Consider the following 23,129-nt stretch of genomic DNA (forward strand, 5'->3'; position numbering starts at 1 on the left):
ATCCTAGAAAGGGTGGGCGGGCACTCCAAAATATTTACTCAATGAATAAATGAGCTAACCTTCTGAGCAGCTAGACTTTGACTACTTTCACTCAGAGCCAAAGATGTGAAATACTGGATACACTCATCTAGCTCCGTTTGAGGTAAAGAAGCCAGCAACTGTCTGAGCTCTTCTTCAATGCAAGTATCCTGGAATAAAAGGAGAAACAATGCCCCATAGTTAAGCTCAACAACAGAGTACAACAAAAGTACCCAAAGAATCAAAACAAAACAAAACGAAACGAAACAAAAGAGCAGAGATAAATTGGTGCTTTTAGTCTTGAAACGCCATCACCCACCCAGGTAAATGAGCATCACTGAACTCTGAGTTCTGGACTTCCGTGTCTGCTACCTCAGTCCAAAAACTGCACAGTTTAGCTCTCGATTTAAAATGGACTGTTATACTCTTTCTTCTTCTATTATGTTCTTGCTTCTAAAATCCAGAACTCATTAGTCATTTTCTCTAATAACTTACATCTAGCATATTCATTTTTCTAATTTTCAACAACTGATTGCAAGTTTTCTGATTTTCATTTTCTAGGAAGGCCTAGAAAAGCTGCTCAAGAAGCACACTCTAATACCTAGTAGTGGTTAGTATTTAACAACTATGAGGAGTACTACATTGATATCTACATGTAGTGGTTAGTAAATATCTATGCAAAGTGATACGTTAGTATCTACATGTGGTGGTTTTCCAGGGGCTGTTTTGAGCCCCAGGGAACATTTAGCAAGATCTTCAGTTTTGGTTGTTACAGCTTTGGGGATGCTACCGGCATCCAATGAGTAGATGCCAGGGATGCAGCTAGACACCCTATAATGTACAGAACAATCTTCAACAACAAAGAATTATTCATCTCAAAATGTTAGGAGTGTTGAGGCTGAGAAAAACTGATCTATAGCAATATTAGAACAAGTGACCAACTCATCGATGTTAATAGGCTATGAAGTTACCATCTGGTGTATAGAGACTTCCAATACCCAAAAGGGAAAATAACACAAGAGAAACAACATCTCCTGATAAACCAGGAAATCTTGGTATAAAAACTACAATTTCAGGTTTATATCTAGTTCACCTGCTTGTGAAAAGTAGACAACAAACTGGTGGGTTTTTGGTTTTTTTTCAAACTACTTTTTGAAAGGTTACTCTGCACCCTTCAGAGTGAAGATGTGATATGTTAATTTATTTTTCACTCACTGGATTATTTTATTACTTACTTCATTTAAAGATGGCAAAGGAGGTGGTGGCAGGAAAAAACGAAGATCACTCTCTTTGCTTCGTGCCAAACCGATAAGAGTTCTCAGATCACAGGCTTGAGCAATTATCCTATACTGGTAATCTATTGTAAAAGTATGTTGTTAGCACCCAAGTTGGCTTATAGCTGTTTCAAGAATTAAATAAACAATTTAATTTTTAAACTACAAGTTTATGATTCAAAATTTCCCAAGTCTCTGTTCACAATGTCAACTGCCTTTACAATACCAGTAAGCCAGATGTCCAACATTTCCAGGACTGATCTCACAATTCTCCTCAACATATATGTAGGCATATCACAATCTAACTAACCTTTTGAAGAACTGAACCTTAAATGTGAAAATCGATAGGTCAGAACCAATTTAACTTCTCCTTTTTTTGGTAATAATTCTAGTGTTTAAAAACTGTTTTGCTCACTACTCAAAAAACCTGAGGTTGCATTGAGATCTACTGTCCCTGATACGTGGGTCCCTGATATGTAGTGCTTTGGCATTACATGATGTCCATGAATAATGTGAGGTTCCAGATGGTGGTACTTTGTTTTAGTCTTCATGATTTCACCACTCCATCCTTTATGTATTGCCCTGAATGTTTGTGTCCCCCCTCCCCTGATACATACATGGAAACCTAAGCCCCCATGTCATGGTATTTGGAGGTGTGAAGTCTCTGGGAGCCCTCATGACTGGCATTACTGCCCTTATAAAAGAGACCCAGAGAGATCCTTTGTCTCCTCCGCCCCGTGAGGACACAGTGAAAAGCTGGTCATCTATGAACCAGGAAGCACACCCTCACCAGACACCAATCTGCTGGCCCTCTGATCTTATATTTTCCAGCCTACAGAACTTTAAGAAATAAATTTCTATTGTTTATAAGCCACCCAGTCTATGGTATTGTGTTATAGCAGCCCAAATGGACGGAGCTATGTATTGTAAACAAAACTGCAACCCTGAAGCAGACATTATTTTTAATAATGGGTGAGTTCTTCAAGATCAAGTGGGGAACTTTTCCAAAACCTACATGCTAGGGCTCCAACTCTGATTTTTCTGATACAGTAAATCTGAAATGGAATCCTGGAAGGTAGTTTTTTTTTTTTTTTTAAAGATTTTTATTCTAAGTCTTCAAAGTAAGCTTACATTGTACGTTATTAAAATTACACTCACCAATCAATTAATTAGGATGTATAGAGGCAGAGATCTTATTCTGACACTTTTCTTTGAAAACATTATTTTTTATTTAATTGTTTTAATTAACTTATTTTTGACAGAGAGAAAGAGTGTGCGGGAGGGGCAGAGAGAGGCGGAGACAGAGGATATGTCTGATAGCACTGGGCCCGAAGTGGGGCTCAAATTCATGAACTGAAGTTGGACATTTAACCTACTGAGACACCCAGGCACCCATAACATTATTCTTTTTTATTTACCCCTTTTTATAACTCTACTAAAAAAGTACACTTTAGTCACTGTAATCAGAGCAGATCTAAACTCTTGCTTATGTACTTATACTGCAGAAGATGCAGTTGTTAAATACAAGTAAATATTTTAAATCTTCCTTTAAAAATACACACACACAAATCAGGTACATTTAGCCAATTATTAGTATTGGAGCCAAGCAGACTGTCAAAGTGAAAGCAAATATAACTGTATGGTACAGCGAGTGATTAAAATATGTCATTAACTAGGAACTGAAAGAAGATCCAAATACAACATTAGGCTATAGCTAATCGGTACCAAGAGTTTCTCTAATCAAGCAAAACTTCATTCTGGTAGAAAGTTACACAAATAGATAGATCTTCCCCAGTTTTGAGGCTGTTCTTAACCAACCTTATCCGGCTACCAGGCCAGCAGGCTTCCTACTTTCTCTATCACCGGAGTTTCTTTCAAAAACTTTTGAAAATAATTTTTGTATATATTAAGGTATGCTGAATTATTTTCCTTTCCTAGCATCTCCTTTCTTTCCCTTTATATCAGAGGTCAGGCACGAGCTGTGGCGGGGCAGGTGCACAGAGGGGCTCATTACCGTGCCAGTGGTGGGTCTCCGACATCTCCTGTACGGCCTGCAATCGCGCTGTCCTGTCCCCCGACTGGCTCTTCCTCAGGAGCAGCCACACAGCACATTCATGATCCTCCACATCAATGGTACTAAAAGTGTCTTTGCGGAAAGAAAAAAGAACAAGACCACGTAAACAGTGTGAACAGTTAAAACAACATTGTGTCCTCTCGCTTATTTAAGATGGTAGTTTGCAAGGATTTGAAATCCACAATAACGGAGTAAAATCCATTTCCAGGTATTGATAACGACTGACAGGGTTGTTCTCAGTTCTGCCATAGTATTTTGTTATATTTATTATGTATGTTATTAGGTCCTTTTGTTTTATATACTATGTTGCTTTCACAAAGCGGTCTCTTGTTCTTTTTCCTTAAAAACTTTTCTATTATGAAACATATCAAACATATAGAATCAAATACACTCACATCCATATGTTTACCACAACTATATTTAATCAATTTTATTATTTTGCCATATTTACTTTATATGCACGTGTGTGTATTTTTTTCTAAACCACGTGAAAGGAAGCTGCAGACTAACATTTCACCCTTTCTCAGTCAACCCGATCTCCTAATAAGCCTGCATTCTCCTATATACTCACGATGCCATTATAACACCCAAGAACACTAAAACAAAAATCTTCCAAAACCATCTAAAATCCAGCCTATCGCCATATTCGAATTTCTCCAAGGGTCCCCAAAATATCTTCAGAGCTGTTTTTTAAAAATCGGGATTTAAGTCTCTTTAGTATCTTTTAATTATTTTTTAAAAAATATTTATTTATTTTGCGAGTGAGCGAGCAAGGGAGGGGCAGAGAAAGAGGGAGGCAGAATCTCAAGCAGGCTCCATGCTGCCAGCGCAGAGCCCAACATGGGGCTCGAACCTACAAACCGTCAGCTCATAACCTGAGCCGAAACCAAGAGTCAGATGCTTGACTCACTGAGGTACCCAGGCACCTCTAGTATCTTTTAATTCTTAAAAATGTTCTCACCTTTTTCATGATGCCAACTTTGTAAAGAGATTGAGTAAGCTCTTTCATAGCTAACTCCACAGTGTAGATTTGCTTGATTGTAAAATCTACATTATTGATGCAATTTCTCATGATCAGAAAGCATGGGAGTGATTTTCTAACAAATTTAAAATTTTGGAACACTCATCAAGAGAAAAGGATATATTTAGTCTCAATATTCCCCTACAGCTATCTAACACCAAAACATCCACAAAGTGGAAGGAAGAAAACTGTCCATCAAGCCCTTAAAATTAAATAGAGCCCAAGAGAATAATGTCACTCAACCTTCCATATCTATAATAAATGTCAGTGTAAGAGATGGGGAAAAAAGATCTCAAGTTGATCACCAAATGACTTTCAGATACTGATAAAGATTCCAAGTTAAATATTTGGTACCTACCGGCAAATGGGCCCCGCAGTATCTTGGCTGATGTTGCCAAAACTTTTCTTACTGCTTTGTGAAGCTCTTTTCTTGCCTGGTAAGTGATTCCTAAAATGATTACAAATTTAGATAAAACCAAGTATATATGCTTAATCCTATGCTCTAATACTTCAAAGAGAAATATATAAGCTACAAATTTTTTGAAAAACATAAAATAGCATTTTTCTCTTTCATTATAACTATCACAACAACTAAAACCATTATGCAAACACAGAACACTAGATCCCAAAATAAGACTTCTCTCCAAGTCAGGAAAAAAGTAAAAAACTAAACAAAAACAAAAACACTATCTAACTAAAGCTAACAAAAATCCTCACACGCAACATAGGTTTAACTACATTCAGGAAAATGTCCCTTAACAATAGCCCTTCTCAAACTGAAATCTGGGGATACCTTAATGAGATTTATCTTTGTGATACAGATAAATTGTAAACTATAAAAATTATCTGTGTAATTGAAATTGTAATACACCAGGTGAGATAATAATAAATACAAACAGGACAGAGTGGTGACACAGACAGCTACAGACAGGGGAAACCAGAACCTGTCCCACTCAGGGAACATAATGTACTACCAGGCATGATCATTCTGGCCAACAATGTAGGAACAGGCAGCTGTAAGTCAAGTGTAGTGACTCACCAGGCTACCCATATCTTGATGAAAAGATATGTATGCCTCTGCTCTAAAATTTCATGTTCACCAAACAACTGTCTGGTTACTAATTAGGTTTCCATGTGACCTAAATATGGAGAACAGGAATGTTCTGACTAATAAAGACAGGTTTTCCAGCCTCTGTGACAGATTTTTTGCCCTCTGTTAATAAGTTGGTATTCACATTTATGAATCCATGAGATGATTTTAGTTTGCATGAATAAATTCCTTAAAGCAGAAATATATCTAAGTAACAAAAATCATATTTTTATACTTGCCAAACTGAGGGCCAACCTCTGATGACCTTCACTACGGTGTGGAATTCCAAGGTTAGACTAAAATAGCCAGCTCGTCTTCGTGTCGTTTAGTTACAGAAGAATTGCAAACCAAATTAAATATGGAAGTCAAAAATCTGGCCTTCCATTAATCTTTAGGAATGTGGTTCTTATAGGATTTGGTGATTCTTAGAATCAGCTGAACCTATCTTGTTAATATTGTGTTTTAAACACTCATCTTAAAATTTAATAACTAGCTTCCATTTTTCACAAAATGGGATTACTTTACCATAAACTTACCATAATTTTCTCTTTTATCTAAAGAAACTGTGTGCAAATATATGTATGACTTCATTTTTTCTCTTTCTACTACTTGAGTATCTAATGTCAAAGACTTCTTCAGAGCCAGAACTTCATATGTAAGAAATAAAGAACCGCTTAAAAAGAAACAAGAAATTCATCATAAATACATGATGTAAACGTAACATAAGAGTCACTTTTTTTTTTACATGACAGAATAACAGAATTATATTGGCTATGGAGCTCATCAGATTATTGAGTATCACATAAATTGAATGGCCCAACCTGTACAACAGCCCAGCTCCTGAACCAGTAGATTGAGAAGACTATTTCCTATAAGTGGTGAAAAAAGGTTAAAGGGCAGAATTTCCCAAAATAGGATGGGAAAATAGTACTTAGTAAACACTGAGATAAAATGTGTTTTGAACAAAAAGTTTTATACACACCATCAATTTGTACCCCGTAATAAACAGAAGTTCCCTCAATATATACCCTGTTGAGTGAGCCAGTATATTATTAAGCTTTTTGCAGCGGACTTTTTCATTTTTTATTGTGAAATAGAATATATATACAGTAATGTGCATATAATATACACTATATTTATGTACAAATATATAAATGTATATATTTGTTATTCATGAATAATTATTATAATGCATTATAATAAATGAACTATTATTCATTTTAATGAATAATAATAATTACAATATCCAGGCAAAAAGCAGAACATTAACAGTACCTCAGAAGCCCACAATGCGTCCCTTCCTGATTCTGACCCACTCTCTCATCTCTATAGCTAATTATTTTTTTTTTAATTTTTTTTTCAACGTTTATTTATTTTTGGGACAGAGAGAGACAGAGCATGAACGGGCGAGGGGCAGAGAGAGAGGGAGACACAGAATCATAAACAGGCTCCAGGCTCTGAGCCATTAGCCCAGAGCCCGACGCGGGGCTCGAACTCACGGACCGCGAGATCGTGACCTGGCTGAAGTCGGACACTTAACCGACTGCGCCACCCAGGCGCCCCTAGCTAATTATCATTTTGACTTTTATTATAATAATGTCCTTGTTTCTCTTTATAGCTTGCCATCTATACACGCATCCTTAAACAACAGAGCCTAGTTTTGTCTGTCTGTAGACTTCATAGGAATGGAATCACACTGTTACGTATTCTTTTGCTCAGCTTCTTGTTTGTGAGATTCATTCCTGGTGTTGCATGTATCAGTAGTTTGTGCATTTGTATTTTCCTATGGTCTGTGATGCAGCCATTGTATGGGTATACAACTTACCCATTCTATCACAGATGGGCATTCAGGGAATTTCTAGCTTGAGTCTATTACAAACAATCCTGTTACACATCTTACACATCTACACTGTAACACATGTGGATTTGTTCCTTTAAGATACTCATCTAGAAGTAGAATTACGGACTTTCTGACTATATATATACTATTCACCTTTATTAGATACTGTCAAACTGTTTTTCCAAAAAGATAAGCCGATCTGTACTCCCACCACCAGCATATGAAAGTTTCTCCTTTCCTAAGAGCCTCAAGTCAAAGTCTCCTAAAGTCAACTTTTAAATGTGAAATACAACGTTCTTTGTTATGTACCCAAAATGAAGGAAATAAAGGGGTTTTTCCCTGATCAGACTGACCTACACGCTCCCTAAATCCAGACATAAAGTCTGCACTGTCTGGACTCAGGGCTTTATAACATCAGTTATAGTAAGCATTCTTCTGATCTTTGGTTTCCACCCTAAAGTTAAAGCAGGCAAGACAGAAAGGCCAGACACTGGCCAGCACCAGAGAAACAGACGGTCCTGAAGAATCCTCTCCTCTCTTGGGGAACTATCTGAGCACCCAAAAAGAGCAAATGCATTCAGTATTTTTATCATGCTTTCCATGAAAGACAAAATTCTTTACTAGAAACTATGCGATTAATTTTCACTATATTCCTGCAAAATAATTGCAAAATAGACAAAGTGTATTATATTTATCTTTTGCCTGGAATGATTCGAAGAGAAAAATCATCTGTCTTTTGCCTTACATTGGTGTCATGGAGAAGTGTATGTATTTGAATAAAAGGCCAAATATGCCTCCTTTATAGTTTCAGCACCTAAGAGTTGTATATGTGTGTGTATATATCTATATGATCTCATATATAACAGCAAAAAAAGAGTAGTATAGCGGGGTGCCTGGGTGGCTCAGTCGGTTAAGCATCCGACTTTGGCTCGGGTCATGATTTCACAGTTCGTGAGGTCGAGCCCTGCGTCAGGCTCTGTGCTGACAGCGTAGACCCTGGAGCCTGCTTCAAATTCTGTGTCTCCCTCTCTCCCTCTCTGCTCCTCCCCCACTCATGCTCTGTCTCTCCTTCAAAAATAAATAAAAACATTAAAAAAAAGTAGTATTAACAAATAGAGAATTGTATTAGACATATATTAACAAATACACCCTCCTTTCCCCCCAAAAAAAGGAAGGAAAGTCGCTCCATTCATTAAGCATGTGCCTCTGAAGAGCATGAGATGGAAGATGTCAATCTGTTGGTTTTCTCAGTTCAGCCTCAATTTCCTTTCACGAGAGCTCTATGGTGACTTAAAGGGTTTTCAAAAATTATTCTGGCTACAGTCAATTTTCACCTTTTTTACCCACTTTAGAACTCAACACGAGATGTGATTTTAGGTGCACGAGAGCTAATAAACCAGCACCTGCTCTGTATGCGTGTCAAGTGCTCTCCCCAGAGCAACAATGCCTGGTGGGTAGAATGCCTCCCATACCCTTGGATCCAAGATAAGGCACTCCTCAGAAAGTAAAGTAACTGAATCGAGACAACACTGAAGGGGTCGAACCAGTGATTAATCCACCTAATTCCAAAATCTGTACCCTATTTGCCACCCTATGCTACCTGGAAATCACTTCCACTGAGATTTCAAATAGTAGTATAAAGAAGCCAATTAACATTTCACAGTTGATACTTACCCTAAAATAAGTGATCCAGTAAACTTTATTATATTTCCTTCAAAAAGAAAGGAAAAAAGTCAATGGGATGAGTTTCATTTTTAAAATGTGACAGGAAATAGGCAAGTGTCTCTCCTTATATTATACAATTGGATAAGAAGTCATTGCTATTCTTCCATGAACATGATCAGTTACTACCAACACAAGGCTTCTTCCTAACCCCAGATGCAGACGAACCAAAAAACACTGGGTAAAAAAATATGATCTGCATTTCATACTCCTCCTCACTTCACACTATTCTCCCCTTCTTGTATCTCTTATTCTGTCATTCCCAGCAAATCAGAGACCCTAGACCTGCTGCACTACTGATAATGCCAGGCCTACAGTGCTTCCACTGAATGCGACAGCCATGAAGCTAACTTGCCTTCTGACTCCTTTTAGTTCACAACCAGTAAAATAGAAGGATGGGGAGAGTTCTATCACTACTAGGGCTACTAGGGATAATGCTTGTGACATAAGGACACAAAGTGACTTTTCCCAAAGTAATTATGTTATAGTTGCTGGGTAAGTGCCATATGTACATAACCCAATTAAAAATAATGGTTACATTCTTCAAGTTTACTTATAAAAATATTTTTTTAATGTAAAAAAGAACTCCTAGTGGAAAACACAGATAGTTGTCTATCTGATGCACACAAGCCCCTTAATCCGTACTGCACAACCTGATTACTATCTAAAAATATTTGAATTCCTGACTCTGGCAGCTAGGGCTGGCTATGCAACACAGTTACAGCCAATCAGATATAAATGCGAGTCCGTAAGTAGAGATCCCTCTCCAAATACAGAGACAAGGTTTCATAAGACGACTTTTGGCCTTTCTGCTTTCTGGATGTCTAGAGATTCAGCAACCATCTTGTGACCATGAGGACAATAAAAATAATGGAGCAGGAAGATAGGAGGATTGCTAAACTGCAATTCCTGCTCTAAACAGTCTCTGTTTTGACTGTTAGGTAAGAAAAATGAAAACTTTATTAATTGAAGCCACTGTAGTCAAGCTTCTGTTACATGCACTGAACACAACCTTAACTGATGCATTACCCAAGATGGTTAGGGTCTGCCACCAGTCCACAAAACCTACATAGCCTTTAATTTATTGGATGTGTAGAGGTGGCCTTTTGTCAGACTCTCCACTTAGGCTGCTGACAACATATTTCCCCTCCCTACTGAGGGATAAGGAACTCTCCTCAACTGACTTCTCTAGGCATCGGGCATGGAAGATGGACATTCCTCCCAAACTCTAAGACCTGAGTAATGGTTCCAGAACCGGAAAGGAGACAGTTCCAGGAGGTCTGCAGGGATGAGATCCAAAGCTGAGACAAAGCTTCCTGACTGTGCAGCTCCTCTAGGATGTTTTTCTTTCCAAGATGGCTTCCTGGACTGCCTTCCCTCCATGCTCACCCTGGAGGCCCTGGGAGCCACTCTCTGCTTTCTCTACTGCTACCACTTGCTATGTTTCTTTTTACTAGGCCCTGGGAACAGAATACAGTCTCACAGCCTTTTCTCCTATCCTAAAGTTAATTCACTACTCTTGAGTTTGTCCTTTAGAAATGACGAGAGAAAAAGCTCCCTTTTCCCTCCCCACCCTCTTTTTATGTTTAAAATGCACAATCACAGGGCACCTGGGTGGCTCAGGCGGTTAGGTGTCTGACTTTTGATTTCAGCCCAGGTCATGATCTTGTGGTTCGTGAGTTTGAGCCCCACGTCGGGCTCAGGGCTGATAGTGTGGAGCCTGCTTGGGATTCTTTCCCTCTCTCTCTTTCTTTCTTTCTCTCTCTCTCTCTCTCTCTCTCTCTCTGCCCCTCCCCCACTGTCTCTGAAAATAAACTTAAAAAAAAAAAAACAGAATCACAGAACTTTTCTAGATGAAAAGGACCTATCCCCATCCCCCCCGCAAAAAGATCTATCTTACAGAGCCAACAGAAGCTCCCTGAAAACAGGACTTTGTCTCAATCCATATTATATCCTAAGGGCCTAGAATAGTACTTGGCATAGAGTAAATGGTAAATAAATAATTTGCCAAATGAAAGATGATCTAGGCCTATCTCCTCTTTTACAAATAAAGGTTAGTAATAAATAGGTAAATAAAGATTTACAAATAAAGATACTAAATCAGCACTAGACCCTAACCGCCCATAGGGCAAGTACACTATCTTCTTGGCTCACCGCTGAATTCCCAGAACGCAGTACATGTGTCTGGCACTTGTTTTTGCAGAAACTTACTGCTGAGTGAGAATGTGGTGATACTCGACTTTGAAAAGATGAGCATGAATTTGACAGGAAACATAGGGGAGGAAAAAGATTCTCAAGAGAAAGGAATACGCATGGCATGGCTCTGGGCCCACAAATTTGGGGTGCACCACTGGTATAGAAAATAATTCTATCACTGTTTCCATATGAAATACTGTTGTTGAAAGTGTACTCACTGATGTCTCTCCAGTACGTGGTGCTTTGGGGAGGAGGAGTTGAGGCTCCTATTCTTCTGCAACAGATGATACAATAAGCAGCCAGGGACATTCTGCGTGTTTAGAACAATGATAACATATTTAATTTGACAGCTAATTTAAAACATTCGACTATAAGAACACGCCACAATCACAGTTGGACTGCCTACAGACTTCGGTTTTTCAAGACCAGGAAAAAAACTTTTCAATTAAAAAAGAAATTTCATCCTTAAAAAAGATATACTAGAATAATACTTTGGTAGTACTTTGACTATTCTTCAAACAGAGTCCAACTGTGAACAATGATTCGTAGGAAGCAAGAAACTACAGATTATTAATCAGAATGTCGATATATGAATTCAAAATTTTTTCAATGTCTGTTAAAATATATATATATATATATATATATGCATATGGATAAAGATATTTATATTTACCTACGATGACCAAAGGCCCTAGAGAAATGAAAAGTGCTCTGAATGGAAGACATACTTAGAACCCTTGCAAGCATTCTGCTTTTCTCTAGCTACTTCAGGATGGTACCCAACACGGTTTAAAATCCTTTGTTAGCTGTTGGCATCCTATCAGAGAAGGAGAACTGTCACTCAACTACTTCATCAACTGAGTAAAGATGATTGAAATATGATGCAATAGTTTCTAGAACAACTCAGTATTCTGGAATCATTATCAGATTGCTTTTGGACAAGACTGCTCTTCTTTTGTGATTGCTATAAAGGAAAAGAAAGGAAAGTGCCTTCAGGGACTCATGTGAGAAAAGGTCCTTTGGTTGAACATAGAAGTTCTAGCAGCTTTATAGTGATAAGGGGGAAATTACTTGGTGTGTATATGTAAGAAATATCCGTTAGAGATAACACAAAATAAAACTTTTATATTTTTTCTCATAATTCCAGTACATCAACTGATGACGAAGCCAACTGATTTAGGCAAAAGGTAAACTCGTGAAGGTCACTGCTTTAAAGGTCATTGTTTCATATTTTCTCACCTTTTTAACGGGTTGCTACTACTTCTCCATGAGACATAAGGATAATGGTAAAGATGATATAAAGGCTGCAATGAAGTAGATGCTCGTGAAGCCAGGGCAGAAGGCAATGTAAACTACTTTGAGTTTGTGTATAGATTTGTATTTTAATTACTACATAACAACTTGAGTGAAACAAAAACACAGAGCAGTAATACCTATTGCTTCTTTCAATCTTGACACTAGGAAAGCAGTCAACTATAAAACATTACACAAACGCTCTTTGCTATTACTTCTCTGGCCTAAAAAGCTTTATATTGTTAACTTACACATACCTCCCCGCTTCCCCCAGCAGGCTTCCCTTCTACTAAATCCTGGGAATAAATTGGAGTCTACTGGAAATGTATGTCGTCCTCTTATTTCCTTCTGTATTTCCTCAGGTGACTTCACTGGCCCTGGCAGCTGTCTCCAGTATAAACCGCTTCATTTCTAACTCTCTCTCAACTCTCTGAGTCTTGATTTCTCTGCTCTCCAGCCCCAACTAACCTCCCATCCCTCCCTCATCTGGGAGTGAGCAGCCTGTCCTGTGGCTGTGCTTCTCTCCCCACCCCGCCTTGACCCTGTAGTATGGTACATCACTCTCTGCCTCCTCCCTCAACAGTGCTAGACCTCTCCTCTTTCTAGTAGCCTGCAACCCTAATCTGAAAACATGTGTTCTTTCTACAAGTGGACAGCCAAAATGGGGTGGAGTGGGGGAGAGTGGTTTGGGGAGAATAAGACAAATTGGGAGCGGGCTCTCAGAATCGTTTCTGCTGTCCCTAATCCGTTCTCTCTTCGTCCCCACGACGACTGCTCTAAATGACCCACATTCCCTGCGAAGCCTCCTCCCTACCGCTGTCCTCAAATGGTCTCTTATTTCACTGAGAAAGTTAAAACTACAAACTCCCTCAACTTCTGCCCCCTTACCTGTAAGCAAGGATAGATCCAGGTAATGAAGGGCTTAACATTTATTCACATGGGGAGGAAGGAGGTGGGGAAGTTCTTTAAAAAAAAAAAAAAAAAAGAACACAAAATCACAAATGCCAAATTAGGTTCTAAAATAAAAGCTATTTAGAATGAGAAAAGATATGATAACAAATGACTGAAGTCTTAGAAATTTTGATACCTTTCTTCCGAGATTTCATGAGGCAATGTGTCAGAAATGCTTGTGGAAAAATGTTTCTGGACCACAATCTGGCATCCCCTCTCCCCTCAGGACATTACAAATCCTGGTAACTCCTAGCACTCAAAGGGGCCCACGCCAGTAAGGTGCCCGAAGCATCAGGTTCTTGACTCTCTGGTCAATCCACCTTGGCCTACAAATGATACACATCTGTGCTGCCTTTTCCAGGTTCCAAATGGATCTTCTGCACTGTTTTTCCCAGTTTCTGAGGAAAACATCTCATCCCCTTTCCAAGGGGAAATCTTGTCCTGAGTCTCATCTCTTTCACTTCCACAGAGACCTTGACTCATTCACTAGAAATGCTTTTCTTGTCTTAATCCTCACTCCCTTTCTTTCAGCTCTTCCTACGCCTCCTCCCTTAAATACCGGATTTCCAATGTTCTCCCATCAACACACGGAAACAAATGACTGGGGGGGAGGGACCTCCCTCCCTCCAAGTGCCTCTCCTCTCACCTTCCCTAAGATTCTCTCTCCACTGTCCTTCTCTAGCACTGACATAGCACTCCCGAGAGTCAGCAGTGAGTGACATCTTTGTTTCTAAATCCACTTTTCAGTCCTCTTGTTTTTTTCTGAAGCATCTGACTTCTCTCCTTCTCTAGCTACTATGACTCCCGGCCTTCTGGTTTTATTCTCACATTTCTGGCTGCTCCATCCCATTACTCATTCAACATGTACTGAGCACCTATCAACCGTCAGGGATGGAAACCTAAGATGTGAATAAGGAAGTATGGCCCCTGCCATTACTGGGCTTACAAGTGGGGTGGGGTTATCTCCACCTGACCCTTAAAGATTAGTGTTCCAGTGACTTCCATTTATGGTTCTCTTTTTTACCTCATGCTATACCCTCCAGCTGAGAAATTTCAGTTTTTTCTCGTTTGACTTTCTTTTGCTGTTCTCTAAATCTCGACTTCTTCCATAATTTCTTCCTCTTTCTACCTCTCTGATATACATTATGGGTCAAGATAGAACTTCAAATCTATCTTCCAATTCACCAATTCGTTTTTAAAATGTATTTAAGCTGCCATTCATCTATCCACTATTTCAGTAACTTTTTTTATTTTTAAACTTTCTAGCTGGCTCATCTTGCCTGCTTTTTCTTCCCTTTTGACACACTATTTTGTTTTGTCTTAATGTATGGTAGAATTTTTTTTAATTTTTTTTATTATTTTTTTATATGAAATTTATTGTCAAATTGATTTCTATACAACACCCAGTGCTCATCCCAACAGGTGCCCTTTTTCTTAAATGGTCACAAGTTATTCCTTTTTTTATTTTTTGGTAGTTTTTGGTTTTGGCAGTACCCCCCTCTACTGATTCGGGAGGTGGCTTTATACCTGCCATTGGCCATAAGACCACAGAAAAATGATGCAGGCAGACACGTGAGAAGCACTGAGGCTTCTGTCTTTGCTGCTCTTGGGATCCTTGTGATCACCATGTGAAGATGCCCAGTTAGTCTGCTGGATGATAAGAGAAATGTGGTCCAATATCCCCATTAGCCCAGCTACCAGTACCAACTGCCAGGCATGTGAGAGCATCCCAGACTAATTCACTCCTAGCTGTCCCTACGAACCCCCTATCTAAACTTTAGACTTGTAAGCAATAATAAAATGGTTCTTTTCGCTATTAGGCTTTGGGGGAATTTAAACTGCAGCAATTAGCTAACTGATACATATGGTTTATAAACATTCCTTTACACTTTAAGCTTATTTTAAAGTTTGTTAGAACCACTATTTCTAATAATTAGGGCTGGCTTCTCGGTGGTTTGCTTAAATTCTTTGTAATCTTTGATTGAGAGCTCATCTTCAGTGGGAGTATCTCTGGTGGGAATCCTATTATCACCCTGAGCTATGGCAATTCAAATTTTCTCAGCCAAAACAGGACAGGTATTACCAATTTATAGATTTCTCAAATTGGGTTCCCAGCATTATCAGGACAATGTTAATACAAACCCCACAGACATATGTGGTACAGATTTAGAGTACAAATTTCCACTCTTTCATGTTCCTAGTAAAAAGGGTATTTCTGGGGCACCTGGGTGTCTCAGTTGGTTGTCTGACTCCTGATTTTGGCTCACGTCATGATCTCACAGTTGTGAGATCCAGCCCAGCATCAGGTCCTGCACTGGGCATGGAGTCTGCTTAAGATTCTCTCTCTCCGTCTCCCTCTGCCCCTCCCCTGAGTGCTCTCTCTTAAAAAAAAAAAAAAAAAAAAAAAAAAAGGAAGTTTCCAATACTATTTCTATAGTCTAATGGGAAGAAATTTTCTAATTCCTATCTCCTTGAAGGTGTATGCCTTTTTTTTTTTTAATTTTAGAGATAGCAAATGAGCAAGGGAGAGGGGCAGAGGGAGAGAGAATCTTAAGCAGGCTCCACACTCAGCACAGAGTCCGCTGAGGGGCTTGACGCAGGACTTGATCCCATGACCCTGGGATCATGACCTGAGCCAAAATCAAGAGTCAGACACTCAGCTGACTGAACCACCCAGGTGCCCCAAAGTGTATGCCTTTAGATATCATCTTTAACTCTACATGAACTTAGGTCCAAGTAATTAAGTTCTCTATCAGTTTGTAATAATCCTGCAAATGCTTCAACCTTCCCTCAGTGCTATTACTTTCTTCTGAGTTTCTTCTTCTCTTCCTTCTCACAATTCCAAGTTCTTCCATTACATTTTAACTAACGTTTTCATGTGAATGAAGCAAGGGTGCTGCCTAGAAGTAAAAGTAACTTTTTATTTTTATTAAGTTTATTTGGAAGCACATGCATGTACAGAAGAGGCAGAGAGAAGGAGAGATTGAGAATCTCAAGCAGGCTCTACGCTATCAGCCCAGAGCCCAATGTGGGTCTTGAACTCATGAACTGGGAGATCATGACCTGAGCAGAAATCAAGAGTTGGACACTTAACCAACTGAGACACCCAGGAGTCCCTAAAAGTAACTTTTTAAATTTAATCATATTATTCCCTTGTTTCAAATCTTTCAGTAATTCCCCACTGTCGAAATCTGTATTTCTTAAAATTTTGGTCTCTAGGAAATTAGTGGTACTAAGTTATCTATCTAGAGTACTGCAGGTTATCTCAGTTTCAGAGGAAAAGTGATAAAAAAAAAATTTGTTCATTCACCTTTTTTTAATGGTAACTTAGATACACCTTTAAATATTCCCCTTAAAAATTTTAATCTTTATTTATTTCTGAGAGACAGAGAGTGTGAATGGAGGAGGAACAGAGGCAGAGGGAGACACAGAATCCAAAGCAGGCTCTGAGCTGTCAGCACAGACGGGAAGCACAGACAAGCCCAGACCCACGAACCACAAGTTCATGACCTAAGCTGAAGTTGGATACTCAACCAACTGAGCCACCCAGGCACCCCTCACCTTTTAAATGTACAGTTCCAAAGTTTTGACAAATGCAATCAAATCAAAATATGAAACACTCTTATCAACTCAAATAATTTTGTGCCCTTTTGTCAAATCTCTTTCATACACAGTTCTGGAAACCATTGATTTGTTTTCCTCACCCTAGTTTTACCTTTATTAAGAATGTCCTATAGGGGCGCCTGGGTGGCGCAGTCAGTTAAGCATCCAACTTCAACCAGGTCACGATCTCACGGTCCATGAGTTCGAGCCCCGCGTCGGGCTCTGTGCTGACAGCTCAGAGCCTGGAGCCTGTTTCCGATTCTGTGTCTCCCTCTCTCTCTGCCCCTCCCCCATTCATGCTCTGTCTCTCTCTGTCCCAAAAAATAAATAAATGTTGAAAAAAAATTTTTTTTAAAAAAAAGAACGTCCTATAAATGGAATCATATAGCACATAGCCTAGGAGTCTGGTTTCCTTTCCTTAGCAAAAGGCAACTGAGAATCATCTTGTGTTATTATATCAGTAACTCATTCTTTTTATTGGCTATTATTCCATTATATGGATATTACTTGTTTGTTTATATATTCCCCAGCTGAGAGACAGTCGGATTGTTTCCAGTTTTTGGTAATTATGAATAAAGCAGCTATAAACACTTGCATACAGATTTTTTTGGTATAAACATTAGCTTTGATTTCACTTGGGTAATAACCTAGACGTGAGTCAAAAGGTAAACATATTCTAACTTTATAAGAAAGTGCCAAACTTTATTCACAGTCAGTTGCTTTTATTTTACCCTTTCTAACAGGTGTGTAGTAATAGCTCATCATTGATTTAACTTGCATCTCCTCAGTAACCAGTAATATTAAGCATCTTTTCACGTGCTTATCTGCCGTGTCTGTATTCTTTGGTGAAAAGTCTGTTAAAATATTTTGCCCATTTTTTAAAGTTTTTTTTTTCAATGTTTTTATTATTTTTATTCTTGAGAGAGACAGAGTGTGAGCAGAGTAGGGGCAGAGAGACACAGAATCCAAAGCAGGCTCCAGGCTCTGAGCTATCAGCACAGAGCTTGATGCGGGGCTTGAACTCTGAACTGTGAAATCATGACCTGAGCCGAAGTCCGATGCTTAACTGACTGAGCCACCAAGGTCCCCCTCTTTTGCCTATTTTTAATAAGGTTGTTTGTTTTCTTATTGAGTTTTGGGAATACTTTACATATTCTGGATAAAAGATCTTTGTTACATGATTTGCAAATATTTTCTTCCAGTCTCTGGCTTGTCTTCATTCTCTTGTATTTTTGGAAGAGCAGAAGTTCTCAATTTTGAGGAAGTCAAATTAATCAATCTTTACTTTATGGATCATGCTTTTGGTATTGCATAAAAGAAGTCTTTGCCTAACCCCAGGTCACTAAGATAATTGCCCTATAACTTTCTCTGAAAGCTTTATAGTTTCAGGTTTTTACATTTAGACTCATGATACATTCTAAGGGAACTTCTGTTTAGGGTGAAATTTTTTTGCATATGAATGTGCAATTGTTTCAGAATCAGTTGTTGAAAAGACACCATTTCCTCATTTAATTGCCTTTATTTACATCTTTGCCAAAAAATAACTGACCAAAATAATTGACCATGTGTATATGTTGTCTACTGCTATAATCTTTTTTCCATTGCCACACAGTGCTGAGTATTGTAGATATATAATCTTAAAATCTGAACTTGTTCTTTTTTCAAATGGTTTTTGATACTCTAGTTGTTTGCCTTTCCATATAAATTTTAGAATCAGCTTATTTCTACAAAAATTCTTCTGAGATTAATACTGAGTTTTCCAAGCCATGAACATAAATGATCTCTCCATTTGTTCTGTCATCTTTAAAAATTTTTTTTTTCAACGTTTATTTTATTTTTGGGACAGAGAGAGACAGAGCATGAACGGGGGAGGGGCAGAGAGAGGGAGACACAGAATCGGAAACAGGCTCCAGGCTCTGAGCCATCAGCCCAGAGCCCGACGCTGGGCTCGAACTCCCGGACCGCGAGATCGTGACCTGGCTGAAGTCGGATGCTTAACCGACTGCGCCACCCAGGCGCCCCTGTTCTGTCATCTTTTATTTTTCCACCCATGTTTGGTTATTTCCAGCATACAAATATTGCCATGTATTTTTAAAAACTTATACCTAAGTATTTCCTGGGTTTTGGTACAAATGTAAATAGTACTTCCAGGATCCTTTTTTTAAATTTCAATTTCCAATTGTCCTTTGCTAGTATACGAAAACTGCTGATTCTGTGTATTTCCTTATAACCTGTGACCTTACTAAACTCAGTTCTGGGACTTCTTTGGCAGGGGTGGGAGACCGTTGGGGATTTTTGACATACACAATTATGTTGCCGGTGAAAACAGTTCAATTTCTTTCTTTCCAATCTATATGCCTTATATTTTTTAATTTTGCTTTACTTCACAGGATAGGACCTCCAGAACAATACTGAATAGAAGTAGTGAGGCAGATCTATCCTTCTATTGCTCCTGATCTTAGGAGGAAAGCACTCAGTCTTTCATCATTAATGATGTTAGCTGTAGACTTTTTTGTAGATGTCCTTTATTGGTTTGAGGGCATTCCCTTCTATTCCCAAATTCTGAATTTTGACAAAAACATTTTGTTCATCTATTAAGGTGAACATTTGATTTTTCTGTAGTCTGTTAATATATTACTTGATTAATATTCCCAGGACAAATTGAAGTCATGATACACCATTATCCTTTTTATATATTGTTGGATTCAATTTGCTAGTACTTTAAGGATTTTTATGTCTATGTTCATGAGATATTAGTCTCTAGTTTCATGTGATGTCTTTAGCTTTCACATCAAGGTAATGCTGGTCTTACAAAATGAGCTGGTAAGTATTCCATGTTCTTCTATATTCTGGAAGAGTTTGTGTAGAACTGGTATTCTTTAAGTAGTATTCCTATATTATCTTTTTCAGGTCTTAGGGTCTAAAGTGCAGTCTTCTCTTTCATTCCTGATTTTGGCAATTGGTGTCTTCCCTTTTTTCTTAGCTTCTCTGGCTAGAGGTTTATCAATTTTGTCGATATTTTCAAAGAAGCAGCTTTTAGTTTCACTGAATTACCTTGTTTTTCTATTATCAATCTCATTGATTTGTGCTCTTATCTTTATTAGTCTCTGCCTTCTGCTTGTTTTGATTTCAAATAGTTCTTCCTTCTCAAACTTCTTAAAATTGAAGCTTAAATCACTGTTCTAAGGTTTCTTTTCTGTTAGTTTATAACACTAAGAGTTTTCCTTTAAGTTCTGCTTTGCCCGTATCCTTCAAATTTTGATATACTAGTGTTCTTTCATTCAATTAAAAATATTCTTTTAAATTTTTTACAAGTTTTTTTTAAAGTTTATTTATTTTGAGAGACACCAAAAGAGCACAAGCAAGGGGGAGGGGCAGAGAGAGAGAGAGAGAGAGAGAGAGAATCCAAGTAGGCTCCTTGTGGTCAGTGCAGAGCCTGACAGGGGGCTCAAATTCACAAAACTGAGATTATGACCCGAGCCAAAATCAAGAGTTAGACACTTAACAGACTGAGTCACCCAGGCACCCCTAAAAATATTTTCTAATTATAGTGACTTCTTCTTTGACTCATGGCATATTTAGAAGTGTGTTATTTAAATACCAAGTATTTGGTAATTTCCAGATATCCCTGATTTTTAGCTTAAGTCCACTGTGGCTGGAGAACAGGCTTTGTATATTTTGAATTCTTTTAAAACTTGATTTGTTTTATGGCACAGAATACAGTCTACCTTAGTGAATGTTCTACATGCACTTGCAAAGAATGTATATTCTATTGTTGTTGAGAAGAGGATTCTACATATCTCTAAAAGGGAAAAATGGTCGATAGTGTTTTTTAGGTCTTCTCTTCCTTACTGATTTTATGTCAACTCATTCTGTTGATTACTAACATGGAAGTACTGAAGGCAGGGGCTAGTCAGATCATGAAAGTCCTTTTTAGCTAAGTTAAGGAGTCTAAAGTTTACCCTGAGTTTTGGGAAGCTGTTGAGAGATTAACCTTAAGAAAATGGAGTAACATGATAAAAGTAATTTTTTTTTAACTTGACAAGGTTGGAAATGAGTTGGAGAAAAGCCAAAGCAGCAATGGGGAAAACCAATAGGGAGACTTATAATGATAATTCAAATAGAAACATGTACTTGAATTAAAGCAATTGCTCTGAGAATGATGAAGAAACAGATTTAGGAACTATCAAGAGAATTGGATAACCACTTGAATAAGAGGTGGAGAGTCACGGATAACAGGGAGGAGACGGTTATGGTTGTTTCTGGTTTGGAATACTGAGTATGTAGGGAAAACATTTACCAAAATAGGGAAATACAGGAAGAGTAATTGATTTGAGAAGAAGGATGAATTCCCAATTTCAATATAAGGTTCTTACAAAATATTCATGTAAAAGGTCTATTAAAGGGGCGCCTGGGTGGCGCAGTCGGTTAAGCGTCCGACTTCAGCCAGGTCACGATCTCGCGGTCCGGGAGTTCGAGCCCCGCGTCGGGCTCTGGGCTGATGGCTCAGAGCCTGGAGCCTGTTTCCGATTCTGTGTCTCCCTCTCTCTCTGCCCCTCCCCCGTTCATGCTCTGTCTCTCTCTGTCCCAAAAATAAATAAACGTTGAAAAAAAGAAATTTAAAAAAAAAATAAAATAAAATAAAAGGTCTATTAAATTATGTGGGTTTAGCAAACACGTCTAAGCCATACAAACTAATGAGTCACTAGTACATACTATGAATTGAAATCATATGTTGGGGTGAATTTATTGAAAAACAGTGTATAAAAAAGTGCTTCTCAAAATGTCACTTTAAGATTATCAGCAGATTATTAATATGCAGACTCTTAGGCGCTATTTTAGATTGCCTTTCTGTTTTCAGTCTCACAGGGTTGAAACCAAAGTGTTAACAGGGCTGCAGTCCTTATTGAAAGCTTGGGGGAGAATCCACTTCCAGGCTCATTCAGGTGGTTGGGGGAATTCAGTTCCATGCAGCTGCCAGACCGAGCTCCTTGTTTCCTTGCTAGTTGTTGGCTAGGTGCCACCCTTAGCTCTCAGGGGCCACCCTCTGGTTTGGGCAGGTAGCCTTCTACATCTCAGAACCAGCAACAGCTTATGCTTTCCACATTGCCTTATCTCTGACTCTTCTGCTTTCCTCTTCCACTTTTAAGGATCCATGGGATTATATTAGGCTCTCTCAGATCATCTAAATTTAGTTTAAGTCCTAGAACTTTAATTCCATCTGCTAAATATTTTTGCCACATACATAACATATTCACAAGTTCCAGAGATTGGGGCATGGACACCTTTGAGGGACCAGTGTTCTGCCTACCATAAGCTACTATGAGCATTCTGATACAAGACTTTTTCTAGACATACATTTTCATTTTCATACATTTGGGTGAATACCTAGGACTGGAATTGCTGGGTCATCAGGCAGATATATGTTTAACTTTATAAGATACTGCCAGATATTTTTCCAACACGATTGTACCATTTTACACTGTAACCAATAATGAAGGAGCATGAGAGTTCAAGTGGTTCCACATCCTCACCACTATTTGATGCTGTCAGCCTTTCTGATTGTAGCAATTTTAGTGGGCACGTGGTAGTATCTCCTTGTGGGTTTTTTTAGTTTATTTTTGAAAAAGAGAGGGAGAAAGAGAGAGAGAGAGAGATTGAGACAGAGAGCAAGCAGGGGAGGGGAGGACAGAGAGGGAGGCACAGAATCCGAAGCAGGCCGCAGGCTCTGAGCTGTCAACACAGAGCTCGACACGGGACTCGAACTCACGAACCACGAGATCATGCCCTGAGCCGAAGTTGGCACTTAACCGACTGAGCCACCCAGGCGCCTCAGTATCTCCTTGTGTTTTTAACTTGCAATTCCCTGAAAACTAACAATGTCGAGCACTTTTTCATATTTGTGTTAGCCATTTACATTCATTTTTTTGTACGTGAAGTGTCTGCCAAGGCTTTTACTTATTTTTCACTTGGACTGTTTGTGTTTTTTAAATGAGTTATTAGCTCTCTACTCATTCTGGAACCAAATCCTTTATCAGCTATATGTA

General features: G+C 38.6%; 1 protein-coding gene across 8 annotated transcripts in view; it reads right to left on the minus strand.

The window, feature by feature from the left end:
• SERAC1 (serine active site containing 1) overlaps positions 1-23,129 on the minus strand; it is a 66,431-nt gene that overhangs the window by 37,835 nt on the left and 5,467 nt on the right. For 3 of the 8 annotated variants that reach the window (XM_045058296.1, XM_045058301.1, XR_006598447.1), the window contains exons 1-8: positions 11,909-11,927; positions 11,454-11,545; positions 8,992-9,028; positions 6,014-6,150; positions 4,746-4,835; positions 3,307-3,438; positions 1,254-1,375; positions 60-188 (exon numbers count right to left, since the gene is read on the minus strand). In XM_045058296.1, coding sequence (XP_044914231.1) covers positions 60-188; positions 1,254-1,375; positions 3,307-3,438; positions 4,746-4,835; positions 6,014-6,150; positions 8,992-9,028; positions 11,454-11,544 — 738 coding nt within the window. In that variant the 5' untranslated portion in view covers position 11,545; positions 11,909-11,927. Of the gene's footprint in view, positions 1-59; positions 189-1,253; positions 1,376-3,306; positions 3,439-4,745; positions 4,836-6,013; positions 6,151-8,991; positions 9,029-11,453; positions 11,546-11,908; positions 11,928-11,963; positions 11,983-23,129 lie in introns of those variants that run through there. The other 5 variants (XM_023254534.2, XM_023254535.2, XM_023254536.2 and 2 more) reach the window with 3 other exon arrangements.

This window comes from Felis catus, chromosome B2 (genome assembly GCF_018350175.1).
Source record: "Felis catus isolate Fca126 chromosome B2, F.catus_Fca126_mat1.0, whole genome shotgun sequence".
In the NCBI taxonomy this organism is placed as follows: Eukaryota; Metazoa; Chordata; class Mammalia; order Carnivora; family Felidae; genus Felis; species Felis catus.